This window comes from Haematobia irritans, chromosome 5, assembly GCF_050003625.1.
Source record: "Haematobia irritans isolate KBUSLIRL chromosome 5, ASM5000362v1, whole genome shotgun sequence".
NCBI lineage: Eukaryota > Metazoa > Arthropoda > Insecta > Diptera > Muscidae > Haematobia > Haematobia irritans.
In genome coordinates this window covers 71,355,657-71,373,140 of record NC_134401.1, presented here as the reverse complement: position 1 = coordinate 71,373,140, position 17,484 = coordinate 71,355,657, and the positions used below count along the sequence as shown (strand labels likewise).

The following is a 17,484-nucleotide window of genomic DNA, read 5'->3' as shown; positions in this document are numbered from 1 at the left end:
AATAATGAAAAATTTTATTAAATGTGACTGCATTCTAAAAGTAACAATTACTTCAATCCAACCAGTAACTATCTGGGGTTTACCATCCGCAGTTTTCACAGAAGACTTGCACTTGGTGAATAAATCGAACCTCGAAAAGTCAACATTGGTCAGATCAGCCCCAATAAAACTTATACTAGCGTCAGTGTCGATCAAGCCTAATTCTTGAAAATCCAAAAAAGTTATCCGCGCATAATATCGATTATCCTTAGGTTGATTTATCACAGAAGAAATCCGTGCCTTTTTAAAAATTTTCCTCAGCCTCCAATATTTTCGAAGCCGCAACGTAGAACGTTTTGGTCTCCTTGCTAAAGTAAGTTCGTTAATAGTGTCCTGAAAAATAGCCTTACGTCTCTCCTGGTAATTTTCTAAACCTATATGGTATGAAATTAAAGGTCGTAATTGTGGAATTCGTCCTTCTTTATCCATAAACGGGTATTCAGAATTATCCCTTTGAATCAATTTAATAGCACTATCACCAGGCAATTTGCTATTTGCAAAACACGTCAATTGTGGTTCATTTTTAAATGAACTGTCAGAGCTTGGTATAGGAAATGAATTATTAGTGGAAGACTTTAAATTAGAGGTTTCTTATGTTCCTTTGTCGGAACAGAACTGTTGGGGTTTTTTGGACTACCAAATTTCTTTGCCATACAATTTGCGCAGTTCGGTTTAGACATGTCTTTTAGACCACAGCCGTAACAAAAGATTTGCCGGTCTTCCAAGCAATCTTCCCACCGGTGTCCAACACCGTCGCAATTCCAGCAACAAAACACATTTGATTTAGATTGAATTGCATCGATTGACGATGTTTGAGAATTCATGATATCACTTTCGATATCAGATGCAACTTCCACCTCTGAAATTTAACTCCGGGGGAGAGCTGCAAAACCAGAATTTCTCTGAACTAGATTACGACTTACATATTCGTCTTTTAGAAATTGTTCTCGTTTCTGCACTAGCATACGCAATTCTGACATAGAACTTATAGGAACATACAACAAATCCTGTCTAATTTCAGGTCTAAGGTTTCTTGTCAGAATTTCGATTTGTTCCTCCTCCTCCATAGGGGTAGGTAATCTCTCCATCAGGGATGAAACCGCGTCAAACAACATATCGAAATTCTCTCCGGATCTCTGTTTCCGATTCCTTATGTCTTCTTTTATATCGAAACTTGTCCTAAACGTCTTATATTGTTGCTTCATTCGCAGAACGCTGGCCATTCCACATTTGACACATTTTTGTGGTAACGCCAGTACCATTCCCTGGCTTTTGCACTTAATAATACAGGTAAATTCCTACAAATAACAGTGAAATCACCATTGGAATTGTCCACAGTTAATGGTCTCACCCGATATAAAAATTCGTCGACATTGAGGCAACTGTCGGAGCCATCAAACTTCAGATTCCAACCATTTATAATTGAAGTAATATTATCTCCTGGGAAGGATGTTCTATTTGACCCAGAAGGATTAGAATCATTGTCCCAATTATGGCCTGATGCTGCAGGTGAAGAAATTTCTCCAATATTCGTTGGTCGAGGTAAAGAAGTGTTTTGAAAATTCAAAGTCCTTAGCATCTTCCTCAATCATGCGACTTATATGATCGGAATCAATTGTCGTGGGAGCATTTGTATTGGGTATGTACACCTGAGCATTATCTGCCAGTACATTATTACTCATCTGGTTCGGTGGTGGACAAAAACTAATTATATTATCCTGAGTGGTGTTATTCAGAGAAAACTTAAAATTATTATCTTACCACATATAGGTATTACTACGCGTTTGATATTTGTGAGCCTTAGCTCCCCTTGGTTTACCTTTAGGAAAATTCTTCCATTGTTTACGATTGGCCGGGGTGCCTGGTGCTGGAGTAGCATTAACTTCCGAAGATACTTTACTTTTATTCGAGCAATCATACGATCTAAGATCCGACAACAAACACACTGGACATTCGCTTGATGTGTCCAGCGTGGATTCTATACAAATCCTATGAAAAAAGTGTGAACAATTCTTTAGAATAAAACAATCCTGATTATCTAAAAGGAAGTCCTCACAGATGGTACAAACTCGTACCGAATCAGTAACTTCGGGCTCCGTAGTGGGATTAGTCCCAAAATTCGGTGGTGAACGAGGTATTGACATTTCGAAAATTTAAAAGGAAAATCAAAATCAAACCGATTATAACAAAAAAACACCCTAAGCTTTCTAAACAAATTTGTTTTGCTTTAAATATAGTCAAAAACAATATCTTAATACGTTTCCCTTCACAAGATGATAAAATGTAGTCATCGTGCATAGAAGGTCCACCAATTTTAGCTGACAATAAACAAATGAAATTCTGAAAAAACATTTGGTTTGTTGATTCAATGAAAACAAAACAATGTGTAACTTAAACACACCTACATATCCTTCACGACCCTAAGGATATCATCCAGAATTAATTGGACAATAAATTTGCAATTTGCCAAGTCATTGTATTCCAAATTAACCCTAGGTGCAGGTACCTAAGTTCAAAGTAACCTCAGTTGAATTTTTCCATCAAACTGACCGAAAGTTTCAAAATCAAAGAGTACCGATGTAAAATCCTTCAAAAAAATAAGGCAAATTAGAAGCGGTAAACTACTCGAACGCTCAAGTAAGTAAAAATGTCCTGCCACACATTACCTTTATTTTAGGAATTATTTCGGACCTCTCAGATTTCACTAACAAAGGTCAAAAACGCTGATTTCTAACAAATCGAAATATTCTACTGAGCCGAAATTTAAAATTTCGGCCCCACGTTGGGCGCCATTCTTGTAATGAACATATAATCAGGAAACTTTGTATATTCTAATATTAGTGAAAAAATATCAGATCAATTTAATTTTGCGCCAAAAGCAAGATTAGGAGATTCGGGAGCCTTCAATCGCTAGCTGATAAGCCGTGCGGGTGGGTTCTTTCCCTCTCTTAACATTCCTCAGTTCTGTCTTAAAATAAAATTATATAGACCCCCTGAAGTAACCCCTAAATATTAGTCTAAACAAAACAAACCAAAGCCAAAGAAAAGAAAGGACACTATATGTCAAAAAAATAATATAGAAAACTGAATTAAAAGCCATTAAATTGTCAGAAAAATATGTTGTAATATCAATGATATCCCAAAGGGGTTATTTGGATACCTATGCCCTCGCCCTACCCTACCAATGTCTCAGTCACGAGCAGTTTATTTTTACTGCGACCCCAAAGTTGAATGTGGCACTAAGACTTACATTATTATCATACTTGATAAGGAAAAGTTAGGTATTTTAGTAATTCATGATTTATCGATTGGATTTATTAAAATTCACATAGTAGAGATTAATTATAATTATGGTCGAAAGTAGAAATTTAGGACTTAAATTTTAACATCTATATTGATATTTATCGTAGCATAGTGTAAATATTTTAAACGAAGAATGAAATAAAAAAAAACTATCAATGAAAAAACATAGGGATCAAAACAAACGAATCAAGAATAAAATCAAAACATCTAGAAGAAGCATTACTATGTGATTATAGCAAGAACAACAATATCATTGATTTGTTATGTTTCCCAATTCATAAATACTCAAAACTTTCATACACAGAGTGTTATACTGACCTTCTCTAAATCTACTGCTTAGTTAAATTCAATGAGTATTTATGAATGAGTTTTTTTTTTACTATGGGAGAAATACTATTCTAGCCGAGCAACAATAAAGCTGAAAAGTAATAATAGGTGGGTTCTTGCATATGAGTGGGCGAGAGATAAAAATGAATGGTATTACATTAAATTTGGAAATACATTTCTGGAAATATATATGATTTAAACATTATTATATTTTTCTCCACTCATATACACTACACACTTAGATGATATATATATTTTTTTATAAAACTTACCACTTGATTCTCGAAGTCAGCAGAGGCCTCTCCAGTTCGATGATCAAAGTAGGTGATGTCGAAGATTATTGCTGGGAAAAAATAATTACTTTTCTCTTTTTTTTGTTGTACAATTACTCGGGTTACTACCAATTTCACTTTCTCACTTAATTTCTAAAGAGTCTTTATGGTGCCTATGCAATAAAATGTAGATTATGATATGTTGGAAAATTCAGAATTCCACTATTTGATTATTCAGGAAAAGTTTTAATTCATTTTGATCAGCTTTTCTTGCGTGGACACTAAAATCCAATGAATCGCCAGAACCGTAAATATTGCTGTTGAACTGGAGTCTTTACTGCTCCTCATACACGTGTCGTTTTTACAAGAATAGAATTTGACTGAATTCCTTGTTCAGAAGCATAATTGAATTGACCGTTCGCTTCTTATATTTAATCCTCTCTTTGCTTTGTCTATGGGCTGGATATTTCTTGCTGTCAAGCTAAGCACAAAAATGGGTATTAGACCAGTGCATTAGTGAATGGAATTTATAAAATTTTTAGATTCGCTCCTGGTTTCCTTTCTTATTTCGGTCACCATGATCGCATTCGGTAGCCAGACCCCTCGTTTTGATCCCTGATATATAAAATAAATATAAAAGACATTTTTTAGAACCTGAACGGAATAATGGTTCCGTGATGGATTATTACCTTAGGGAATTAGGTACTGGATCTTGCCAAATATGCCAATAGTAAAAATTATTATGTTTTCTGGGACTACGAATTCTTGTATTCCAGTAGTCTTTGTACGTCTGAGAAATTTTTCAATTTTACTATGGCATGGAGTATAATATGACAAACTTCCTTACCAAAAGTAAATTTTTACTCAATTCACTAATGCAATTTTTCAAATTTGTTTATGATGGACGGATAAATTACAGATTTCTTCACTTTTGCGTCTTTAGATAATGTAGATCTGTACACGTGAACGGCAAAATTTGGAAGGAAGTTCTTACCAGATGTCAAAATCAGATTACTTCCGATTAGGTATTCTATATCAATAAATCGATTACGCTCGAAGAAATATCAAACAGAAATCGATGTAACTACAGGTCGGACCATAATTAATCAATTCAATTTAATGCCTAATAATGAATCATGTACTGATATAGAAACGCTAAGAGAACAAAAACTAGTAAAATAAAATAAATGGGATAAATAAAAAAATCAAAAAAAAAAAATCAATGGTATATATTGAACAAACAAAATAAAAAACAAGTAAGTAAAGTCTAAAGTCGGGCGGGGCCGACTGTAGTATACCTTTCACCCCTATGTAGGCCAAAATTTTTGTTACAATCTCAACTAAAGGAGACATTTTTTTTACTTCTACAAAATCTCAAGAATTAAAATTTAAATCGGCTAACGCTATCCAGTTAATTTGAGGAAACTTCAATTGAAAATGGGTCTAAAATGTGTAACAGTCTACCATATTTCTCCAACTCTGGTGTACGTATATATGGGAGCTATACATAATCTGAACCGATTTTGACTAAATTTGACATGTATAGTTAGAATAATAATTCTGCTATCTATGCGAAATTTCACGTAAATGGGAGTTTGTGGGAACTTTGGCCCCCCTGGTCATATGAGTGCAAATCGGACGGAAGATATATATGGGAGCCATATCTAAATCTGAACCGATTTTAACCAAATTTGGCACAATTACCGATACAACTAAACTTACTCCTTGTGCGAAATTTGAAGCAAATCACGGCAAAACCCTGGATTTTGAGGCCATATAAGTTCAAATCGGACAAAAGATATGTATTGGAGCTATATCTAAATCTGAATCGATTTTGACCATATTTGGCACATACAATAGTATCGTTAAAAGTACCGCTTGTGCAAAATTTGAAGTAAGTCAGGGCAAAACTCTGGCTTTTGAGACCATATAAGTCCAAATCGGGAGAAAGATATATATGTGAGCTATATCTAAATCTGAACCGATTTCAATCAAATTTACCAAGCATTGGTAGAGTGTCAATTCTACCCTCTGTGCAAAATTTCACGATGATCGGTAGTAAACTTTGGCCTCTGTGGTCATATGAGTCTAAATCGGACGAAAGATATATATGGGAGCTATATGTAAATCTGAACCGATTTGGCTGATATTTTGCAAGATTTTCGAGATTCATAAAATATTTGGATGTACGGTATTTCAAGAAAATCGGTTGATAAATATATATGGCACCTATATCTAAATCTAAACCGATTTTTTCCAAAACCAATAGTGATTGTCTTTGTCCCAAGAAACGGCCCTATGCCAAATTTGAGGACGATCGGACTTAAATTGCGAGCTGTACTTTGTGCACAAATTTACATATACAGACAGACGGACGGACAGACAGACAGACATACAGACAGACAGACGGACATCGCTAAATCGACTCAGAATTTAATTCTAAGCCGATCGGTATACTAAAAGATGGGTCTATGACCACTATTTCTTGGCGTTACATACAAATGCACAAAGTTATTATACCCTGTACCACAGTAGTGGTGAAGGGTATAAAAATATTCTAATCGTGTAATATCCCAGCAAAATTCAGTGTATTGGATGTGAATTAAGAAAATATGTGATATTTCGACAAATGACCAAATTTTAAAATTTCTATAAGTTTCAACGCATTCTAAGTCTTGTCTGGAACGTTTGACATTAATTATTTTCCAAAACTCTAGAATAGATTTAACATTTTGTTCGCCAAAATTTAAATGATTTATATCATTTTATTAATTTTTAATCTGTTTTTACCCTATTTGAAACAGAAACATTTAAATTTCCCATTAAAATATTAGAACTGCGAGTTATAAAAAATTGACTCAAGTAAACTTCCTGTGCAGTTAAAATAAATAACATCTTTGGGAGAAAATTTTGCTGGGATGCAGCAGTGTCCATTACACAAGAGATTTCGGACTTCACCTTGCCCTCTCCGGAACTGAATGATAAGATATCTGGGTGACAGGTTTTAAGGGAACATATCTTCTCATATATGTGCATGGCTGTGCGTACTTCTAAGACCCTATTTCCACTAAATGTGCGGAAAGCTGATTGGAATATGTATAGGGTATAGGTTCAATTTGATGATACCGGAAATACCAGAGACAAATATGAGCACTGTATATGCTATCGAACAAACCGTGGAGCGGATTATAGAGGCCTTCAACATCTCACTGGAAGCTGCATGACCTAGAGAAAAGCCAATAGGGAAACTCGACCGCCATGGTGGCCTACGGAGTAAGGTAATATGAGAAAAATCTGCTCTTTAACAGGACAATGTTCACCAGAGCTCCGGAGGATCGGAACGCTTACAAAATGAATCTGAAAGAACATAAGCCCGAACTGAGAAAGGCCCAGCACAACTCTTTGATTGATTACTGTAGCAATATTGAAAATACGTCCGAGGCTTCCAGACTGGAAACAAGAGACCCAATCATTTTAACTAAACAGTAGTTCATTCTTACTATTTTTGGGAATCGTACGAAAATTTTCTTTAGCTTTAGTTAATATTGAACTTATGTGTATGGTTATTGAACTTTATACCACGTTCATAAAATGTTCGATATATTCTTAAAAAAAGTAAGACTTTCTTAAGCTGTGGAAAATATGGAGCAAAATAATAAATTAAGTTAAATTTAGCGTTAGTTTAACTACGGAATTTCTGTGTGGTATCGAAGCAAGCATGATTTTATTTATAATTTATAATTAACTATTATTGAAATTAAAGACTAGTTGTAGTGCATATATATAAGCAATCGTTTTATGTTTAAATGATAAATAAAAAAAAAAAAAAAAAAAAAACTATTATTACGCGAGTTATATGGCAAATGATTGGTAAATGAAAGTAAGTTGGATTGTTTACATTTTCAATTATTTTGGTGAGTATCAAAGCCAACCTAACAACTACTACTTTTACTCGAAAAATGTTGCCCCTAAAATTGTGGGTGTAAAATAACTTTTCTTAAAGAAAGCTAAAAGTAGTAACTAGTACCATTAACTTTATGAAATATACACTTACCTATTTGCAGTGCCTGGGTAAAATCTACGAAGAATTTATTCTCTGCACTTCTTAGAAATGCATTTGTTAATATCACTATCAAGTACTTGCAGCGCTCCTCAATTAGTTTTGTCAAAGCAACATGTTTGAATGCTACGCCAGCGAGTAAATCACGGTCTTTTATACACAGCTAGAAAAAACTGTACTGTATATTGCTAGCTAAGGATAATACAAGCAACTTACTTTAAAGTTATATTCCGTATCTTCCAATTTTGTTAACATTTCGGTAACGTACATTAAATCGGCATCGGCATAAAGAACAAAAGCATCATATCTTTGGAGTGGTAATCCCTTTTTCACACGCAGAACATCGTCAGTGGTTAAAATATTAGGATCAGAACCATGCCCAAAATCCTCGTCTATATCGGCAGTGCACCCACCGGGCCCGGAATATATTCCAACATCCTGACTTTTGCTCTGGTACAATTTTGAGTCGTCTACTGGAATGAGAGAAATTAAAAGGACCTAAATAATTTGGTGGTGTTAAATTCAATCAATATTATATACTTCGGTGGGGAAATTGATAGAGGGAAATACTAAGATAAATAAAAAAGTAACGCTTCGTAACGCGATCGTTGAGAACGTTGGTCACTAATACATTAGTGAAAGTCAATGGTTAGACTTCGAAGGACGTCTAAGCGACGAGGTTCTTCAATCGAGCCAAAACCGTTAATGAACTGTCTTTTGGATAACAGAAAAAGATCTGCTGAAGTCTAAACCTCTTATCTAAGGTACGTTTTTTTATTCAACGGTCGAACTGAACGGACGTGTTTTTTAATAGCGGATTATTTCATCGTAATAAGTACTTATTACGAATTTCACGTGTGGTGGAAAATCAAGCCACCATGCAGCGAAATGCATCCACTGGGTTGCTAACTTCAGGGCCCAGTGGACGGGTATCGACTGAAGTTATGAATTTGGGTAGTGACCAAGAGTCAGGCCCAATTAGTCGACCTGTAGACGGGTCGACAGGTGGCGACACTTTGGCAAGTCGAACCTTTTCTAAGGTAAAGAGGTAATCCCTCACGATAGGGATTCAATGAACGCAGAAATGCTTTGTTTATCCTAAAGAAATTAGGATCTGTCGAACCAAGCACGTTGTCGGCTAAGCAAAGCGATTCCTTAAAGTGGGCTCAAGGAATTCTTGAAGCTGGAAAAAGGGAACGACCACCGGATGAACTGCCATCCTCTAAACGGGATCAAAGATCGTTTGCCTCAGTTGCAAAAGACAGCCTTGTGATGGCTATCATTAATAAAGGAGCATTAGACGGTATGGTTCCAAAGCCAAAATGGGGGGAAATTGAGAACGCGATGTCTGGCGTCTACTCAGAGGTGCGAAAAAAGTTTCCCGAACCAAGTCCTCGACGGCAAGATGCTGGATGGTATCATGGACGATATAAGTTAATAGCATTTGCAGACCAGAGGTCTATGGATTGCTTTAAATCTGCTTTGATGCTAATTGGTGAAGTTTGGTAAGGAACCGCTTTGGAGTTAGTTGATAAAAAAGACCTACCGGCTAAACCTAGAGCACATGCATGGATACCTGCAAACCCTACTGATCCTGAGTCGATAATAAACAGACTAAAGGCATGTAACCCAGATCTTCCAACCGCCGATTGGAAGGTTGGTCGTTTGGATGAGGTGGACGGACCAAGACGACATGCGGTATTTATATTGATCATTGAGTCGCTGTCACATGTAGCCCAGACCGAAGGACGTGTAAGTTATGGCTTTCATGATATCCATATGAAGGTATACAAAAGCGATCAGCCAAAGGATTCCGAAACGGACAAGCCTCCGGTAGAGTCAGAAGTGAAAACATCTTGCGAAGCCGAAGGAGACATAAAAACTGCCGACATTGACGAACATCGTATGCGGGAAGTTCCTACAGGCTCAAACATCACCAAAGCTGAACCGCGGATTGTTGCGAGAGTCAACGAGATCTGTGAAGAGGAAGAACTTGATTACTCAATTGAAGCGGCTGATGTGACGGTGGTTGAAAATTTGGATGGTTCTACGGTTCCTCCAGATAAATCTTCACCATTGTAAGGCCGCTTGTGCTGCCTTAAAAGTTCTCCTGATGAAAGGAGACATAGTTCTTATTCAAGAACCATACCTATATAAGGACAAGATCTGTGAATTAAGCACTCCGGGTTTCAAACTTATGCATAATACCGGTAAAGATATAAATCTAGCATGTATAATTGCTAAAAACTAACTAAACTTGTTTCTGCTTCCTTCATTGAGCAATGCAGACACTGTCGTAGCCAGTCTACATGGGACATGATAGGGAGATGCCTCCATGTGCCGTTAAGACCTTAGTGGAGAAGTCACTGAAAACAAAGACAAAACTCATTATGGGATGCGATGCAAATGCACATCATAGTATTTGGGAAAGTAGTTATACTAATGCAAGGGGAGAGTCGCTAATAGAGTTTATTTTGCGTACTAACCTGGTAGTTTGTAATAAAGGAGATGCACCAACCTTCGTCACCAAAAACAGGCAAGAGGTGTTGGACGTCACATTGGCCTCTCCGGAACTGAATGATAAGATATCTGAGTTTTGAGGGAACATAGCTTCTCAGATCATCGCTACATCAGTTTCAGATTGGCTGTTCGTACTTCAAAGACGATATTTCCGCCAAATGTTAGGAAAGCTGATTGGCATAGGTATAGGCAACCGTTCAATATGATGATACCGGAAATACCAAAGACACATATCAGCACTGTGCAAGATATCGAACACGCAGTGGAGCGGATTACTAAGGCCTTCAACATCTCACTGAAAGCTGCATGCCCTAGAGGGAAGCCAAGGGGGGAAAATCGACCACCATAGTGGTCTACGGAGTTAAGTAATAAGAGGAAATCCTGCAGGAAGCTCTTTAACAAAGCAAAGTCCACCAGAGTTCCTGAGGATTGGGACGCTTACAAGAAGAATCTGAAAGGATACAAGCGAGAACTGAGAAAGGCTTAGCATAACTCTTGGAATATTTACTGCAGCAGTATTGAGAATACGTCCGAGGCTTCCCGACTACGGAATGTACTAGCATCCACTAACTCCGCTCCAGGTTTCATTAAAAGATCGGAGGGCAATTGGACAACGTCCAGTGAGGAGACGCTGGAGGTACTATTGGACACACATTTTCACTCGAGCGCGAAGGATTTCCGACCAATCAGAGAGGATGATAGACATTTATCTTACAACTAGCGTCGATTCAAGTTTGCTCTCGAAACGACAGCATGTATACTCGAAGGGCAGGTCTGCTGAGACCGCTTTGCATGAACTAGTCAGCTTTATCGAAAGCTCACTATCTGTCAATGAATACACAATTGTGGCGTTTCTATACATCGAGGGGACATTCAATAACGTCCATCCGAGCTCGATATTAAATGGACTGGCAACTCTGAATGTTGATCCAGGTATACTTAGGCTGCTAGACGAACTGCTAATGAGGAGCCACACTTCAAGCAATCTCTGCAAGCACATTGGAAACCTTTTGAAAATACTAACACAGGACTCAAAGTACAACGTAAATGACTCTCTTCAATTTAAAAATAAGACCAAGGACTTGACTATCGATGAGGATGAAAAATTGGTATCTTTTGACGTTGTGTTCTTATTCCCAAGCGTTAACATAGCTTTAAAAATTATCGAAAGTAGATGACGAGAATTGGAAAGACATACTAAAATTACAATGAATATCTTTATGAAAATTTTAAAATTTTGCATTGTCGAGAATAGAAGAGAAAAAAGAGAGGATGATCCCATGGGATCATCCGCTTTACCTATTGTAGCTGATATAGTTATGGAATATTTACAGGACAACTGCATGAAAAACTTGACAAGACCAATTATCTTGACGAAATATGTGGACGATATTTGCTGTGGTTCGGGAAGGTGCAATGCAGGAAATCTTGGCAACACTAAATGGCTTCCATAATAGCATAAAATTCACGGTAGAAGTAGAGAAAATCCATATTTAGACACGCTGCTTATCAGGAAAGAAAATTACGAACTTGGCTTAGATTGGTACCAAAAGCCCAAAGCATCGGGGAGAATAATAAATTATTTTTCAGCGAAAAATCTTATAAATAGGGTGTTAAACATAAGTGTCAAAGAATATCATTCTAAAAACAAATCCATTATTAGAGATATTTTATACAACAATAATTTTCCAAAATATTTAATTAACGACTTAATATCGCAATTTAAACCGGAGGGAAAAAACAAAACGGAAATAAAAACGAGGAAACACTATACAAGTCAATGGTATATGTCAACAAATTATCCGAACGAATTACAAACTCCGAAATCTTTGAAAAAGAACAATGCAATTTAGCACACAAGTCAAACAATACTGTTAAAAAATATTTTCCAACATGAAAAGCAAGATCCCCACTATGGAAAAACACAATACGATTTACGAAATACCGTGCGGAGGAAATAATAAGGAAAAATGCGAAAAAGTCTATGTAGGAACATCCAAAAACAAATTAAAAACAAGAATTTCAGGACATAAATCGGATATTAAATTACGCACCAACTCGAACAGCACAAAAACTGCGCTAGCGGACCACTGTGCGTGAAACAATCATAGTATTTCTTTAATCAAATTTTCTGGAAACCAATGTAATATTTTTAATGTAAAAAAAAACAAATATTTAATTTCAGAATAACCCCTTAGAAATTTTGAAAAATGTTTAATACTCCTTTGCTTGTAATTTAATAGTGATTCTTTAACTATCTTTTAACCCTGGACAGTCATCCTTATTTTTTGTACATTAACGTCATCCTTCGTCATTTTGACTACGGCTCATTTCTAGACGCTATAATTTTCATCGTGAGCGAAAAAGTGAACCAAACTTGAATTTATTTTCTTATTCAATTTGGTTTTAATTAGTATAAAACAAAAATTCATAAAACGGTCGAATTATTATAACTTAAATTTACCATTTCCCAATAGACTAAAATGCATTTTAAATCGAAAATGAAATTATGTGTCGTCATTTTGACGAATGATGACTGTCTAGGGTTAACCAGAATATTTGGTTTTTTATGCATATTATTATTTTTTTCATTAGATTTTTTTGAAACCTATTTAATAATTTTATTTAATGTAAATTTATTTATTTAAATATATTTAAATATAAAAAGTTGTCCCCTCAGCGTACAATTTAATAGAGAATTGATACGTTTTATATTAAAACTTTGGCTTTCTTCACTGAAAAAACAGTGAACCCAGCAGGAAAGAAAATTTTAGTTAGTTTTAGAAAAAATATATTAATTTGAGAAAATTTTAACTAATCTGTATTAGAAACGGAGGTGTCACGCCGATTTCACAAAACTAAGTAAATAATTTTCGATAAATTCAAGAAAATTTATTAGACATAACTAATTTTTTTTTACTATTTAAAGAAAATTTCGAAGTTTGAAGGAAAAATTGGAGTTAAAAATTGCAAAAAAGTCTTTAGTACCATACGAAGTTCATGATGGGCTCATTACTGCTAAAATTTACAAATTTTAAGAAATTCTGAACGATTTTGTGGGATACCCGAATTTTGTTAATCTTTATGCTTCATTTGTGTATAATTTTTTCCTCTATTTTAGTTATTTTAGCTAACGTACGCAAAAAATTATTAACGTCATGGAAACTTTCTTAAAACGTAAAAATTCCATGAACTTAAATTGAATTAAATCAGCTTTAGTCAAATATTGGGTTCACTTTTTTTTGAGTGTTTCAACTAGAATATTTATTTTATTATATCCTTCACATCGATAACAACACAGTTTTATGAGTACAAATTTTATGAGATACGTTTTCAAAAGTAAAGTTGAATTCCTTACACCATTTGATAAAATGCCCCCAAATATGGTAAGTTACAAGCAAAAATGAAGAATTAAAAAAGAATATTTCATTACATGGTGTTAATTTTTAACAATTTTCATTATTGCTTTCATTTTTTCCAGCAAGATATGTGAAAAAAAATACCTACGATGAATAAAAAAGGATAAGTCAAAATGTCCAAACAGCAAGTTCAAAGGAACTACTCTCTGTTCCACGTGTTCATAATTTTTATTCACAAAAAACATTGTATTAAGAACTTTCATCATAAGTTTTTATAATAAAGTACTTTTGCTTAAAGAAAGTTTAATTTTAATGTATGAAAATTTTCATAATAGTAAAACGGTTTGTTGTTCTTTTAATTATTTAATTTCTTTGTACTGTGGAATGATTGATTTAAAAATAGTTTAGTTGTCGACATTTTAAAGAGACTGTTACGCAAATTTTATTATCGGGTTTCCCAAAAAATAAGCAAGTAAACCAAAATAATACTGACTTTTTAACTTGATAGGGGTATATACATCTTATGGTGTTGTAAAAATTAACTAAAATACAATGTTATAGATGAACTAAAATGTAAGAGAATTATAAACTAGACAAGTTGAAAAAATCTTAAGGGCTAAATCATGGTCAATATTACTACAGTTTAGTTCATTTTGCAATGGAAAAGGGTTCACTGTTTTTTCAGTGTAGATGCGCCTAGATTTCCAATAAATCAATAGTCTGTAGCTAAATTAGTTTTTCTGAAAGTAAATAGAATAATTAGATCTTATTTTTTTAATTAAAAGTTAATTTTGTTAACAATTACCTGCATAGAATATCATACTGTATTCTTAGTTCCAGGTTGCAGAATTATAATCTTCTTTTGCCGTTGTAGTCTTTCCCAGCAAAAAGTCCTATTAACAGGTATGAGAACAAGTATGCCTACGACAAATGAGGTAGGTTAGGTTAGGTTAAAGTGGCAGTCCGATAAAGATTCAGGCTCACTTAGACTATTCAGTCCATTGTGATACCACATTTAACTAAAAGTACCTATTACATATGGACACTTCTAGTTTTAACCACTTAACCTTCTCTATTATTTACTTTTGTTGATCCAACCAGATTGCTCCAAAAACATTAACAAACTGCTTAAGTTAACGTTTTCCAGGTCCGCCAGTAATCTAAAGCTATATGCGCTTACGCCTTACACCAAAAGCAGGACACTCACACAAGAGGTGTTTAATTGATTCATTTTCCTCCACATCATGATAGCTTATACAATAGTCATTATACGTCGCACCTAACATATAGTTTTAGCAAATTCGCATATCAGGCAGCGTCCTGTTATAGCAGATATCAGGAGTGCTATCTGACGCCTTGAGAACACTAGCAATCTAGTGTGCGGTTTAAGTTTAAATGGGGCCATATTTGCTTGGTGTCGTTACAACCCTTGCAATTTTCCCATTGAATATTGGCCATCATAACAGCCTTCTCACGCACTAAGAGCTTGCAGATAGCCAGAGGCATACCAACAGATTGTAGTTCCCCTGGAATATGTAATGTAGTTCCTAGCCTTGCTAACACATCTGCTTCGCAGTTCCCCGGAATGTTCCTATGGACAGGCACCCATATTAGGTGAATATTGTACTGCTCAGCCATCTCGTTGAGATTTGCGGCAGTCTATGGCCGTTTTCGAGTTAAGGAACACAGAGTCCAAGGATTTTATTGCAGGTTGACTGTCGAGTATATATTAATGCCAATATTTGTTGAAACATTACTTCTCAGCCAATTCACCACCTCTCTTATTGTCGATATTTCAGCCTGAAAAACACTACAGTGATCAGGTAATCTTTTCGCTATTCCAAGTTCCAGATCTTTAGAATATACTCCGAAACCAAATTGGAGCCATCCAATTTGGATCCATCAGTGTAGAAATCTATATATCTTTTATTCCCTGGGGTCCACGCTTCACTGTTGGGAATTAGAGACTCAAACTTTTTGTCGAAACGTGGTTTCGCCAGAGTGTAATCCACTACGTTAGGCACATCTGGCATTATTTTGAAGACCGAACTGTGACATTAACTTTTTTCCGACCACAGCGATAGCTTGCGCAACCGCACAGCCGTTGTTGCAGCTGACTGTTTGGCCAAAATGTCTACAGGCAATAGATGCAGTATGACATTAAGGGAATTTGTTCCTGTCTTGCTGAATACACCTGAGATACACAAGCACGCCATACGCTGAACTTTGTCTAAACGTGTCGACTGGTGAAGTGCCGGCCGCCAGACTACAACACCATATAGCATTATAGGTCTAACCACTGCCGTATATAGACAATGCACAATTTTTGGTTTTAGTCCCCACTTTTTCCCTATTGCCTTTTTGTAAGAGTACAAAGCTACAGTGGCTGTTCTCTCCCTTCTTCAATATTAAGCCTAAAATTCAACTTCCAGTCCAAAATAACGCCAAGGTATTTTGCACACTCACCAAAGGGAATTTCAATACCCCCTAAGGAAATGGGCCTAACCGTGGGAGTTTTGCGATCTTTGCAGTACATGACTAGTTCTGTCTTTGCTGGACTTACCCCAAGACCATTATCTTTCGCCCATTTCTCAGTCATCCGTAGAGCTCTCTGTATAAATAGTATCTCTGATTTTCCCCTGACTGCTAGCGCCACATCATCTGCGTATGCCTCCACTTTTATCCAGAAGGTTGTTTATAGCAACATTCCAAAGAAGAGGTGATAGAACTCCTCCTTGGGGAGTGCCTCTGTTCACATACCTTTGTATGTTTGCTTGTCCTAGTGTGGTTGAAATACGTCTCTTTATTAGAAGTTCGTCTAACAGCCTAAGTATACCTGGATCAACATTCAGAGTTGTCAGTCCACTTGATATCGAGCTCGGATGGACATTATTGAACGCCCCTTCGATGTCAAGAAACGCCACGATTGTTTATTCTTTGACAGATAGTGAGCTTTCAATAAAGCTGACTAGTACATGTAATGCGGTCTCAGTAGACCTGCCCTTCGAGTATGCATGCTGTCGTTTCGAGAGCAAACTTGAATCCACGCTAGTTCAAAGATACATGTCTACCTCCTCTCCAGGGTCTTAAGTAGGAATGGATAAGCTGATTAGTCGGCAATCCTTCGCACTCGAGTAAGAGGCCTTTCCTGCTTTAGGTATGAAGACGACTTTTGTTTCTCTCCACTTTTCTGGAATATATGCTAAGTTTACACATCGTTTATATATCACCGTCCACCAGGGGATAATTCTTTCAGCCACTGCTTGTAATTCCGCCGGAGTAATTCCATCAGGTCCGGGGGATTTGAATGGTCCAAAGCTATTTAAAGCCCATTTTATTCTAGATTCCGACACTATTTCCTCGATAGGAAATGACCGCTGAGCCTCTGTTACACCGCCAGAACATGGTTCAACCGTCTGCTTTCCAGGGAAGTGTGTCCAAAAGTACCTTCAACGTCTCCTCACTGGACTTTGTGCAATTTCCCTCCGATGTTTTAATGAAACCTGGAGCGGTGTTAGTGGATGCTAGTACCTTCCGTAGTCTGGAAGCCTCTGACGTATTCTCAATACTGCTACAGTAATCATCCCAAGAGTTTTGTTGAGAC

At 36.1% G+C, this 17,484-nt stretch overlaps 2 protein-coding genes and 2 long non-coding RNA genes across 6 annotated transcripts in view; 2 read left to right on the top strand and 2 right to left on the bottom strand.

The window, feature by feature from the left end:
* LOC142239165 (uncharacterized) overlaps positions 1-6,903 on the top strand; it is a 29,663-nt gene extending 22,760 nt beyond the window's left edge. The window contains exon 2 of the long non-coding RNA XR_012722936.1: positions 6,746-6,903. This is a non-coding gene — a long non-coding RNA (uncharacterized LOC142239165). The remainder of the gene's footprint in view (positions 1-6,745) is intronic.
* The window catches only part of LOC142239163 (uncharacterized), a 288,432-nt gene that overhangs the window by 145,338 nt on the left and 125,610 nt on the right, over positions 1-17,484 (top strand). The window lies entirely within an intron of this gene.
* LOC142239166 (uncharacterized) lies at positions 3,942-5,147 on the bottom strand. Its single transcript, XR_012722937.1, has 2 exons — positions 4,631-5,147; positions 3,942-4,556 (listed from the first exon to the last, which is right to left on the bottom strand). It is a non-coding gene; the product is annotated as an uncharacterized LOC142239166 (long non-coding RNA).
* On the bottom strand, positions 7,949-12,084 carry LOC142237718 (myeloid differentiation primary response protein MyD88-like). Its single transcript, XM_075309114.1, has 3 exons — positions 12,052-12,084; positions 8,218-8,499; positions 7,949-8,164 (listed from the first exon to the last, which is right to left on the bottom strand). Exons 1-3 carry the CDS (start codon positions 12,082-12,084, stop codon positions 7,949-7,951), a joined length of 531 nt encoding a protein of 176 aa, XP_075165229.1.

Bases quoted from the DNA above. Each gene is read 5' to 3' on its own strand.
- LOC142237718 (XM_075309114.1), bottom strand. From the start codon at position 12,084: ATGCTTTGGGCTTTTGGTACCAATCTAAGCCAA. The intron at 8,500-12,051 runs GTTCGTAATTTT...CAAATTATTTAG, and splicing joins TTGGTACCAATCTAAGCCAA to GTCCTTTTAATTTCTCTCAT. The intron at 8,165-8,217 runs GTAAGTTGCTTG...AGTTTTTTCTAG, and splicing joins ATACGGAATATAACTTTAAA to CTGTGTATAAAAGACCGTGA.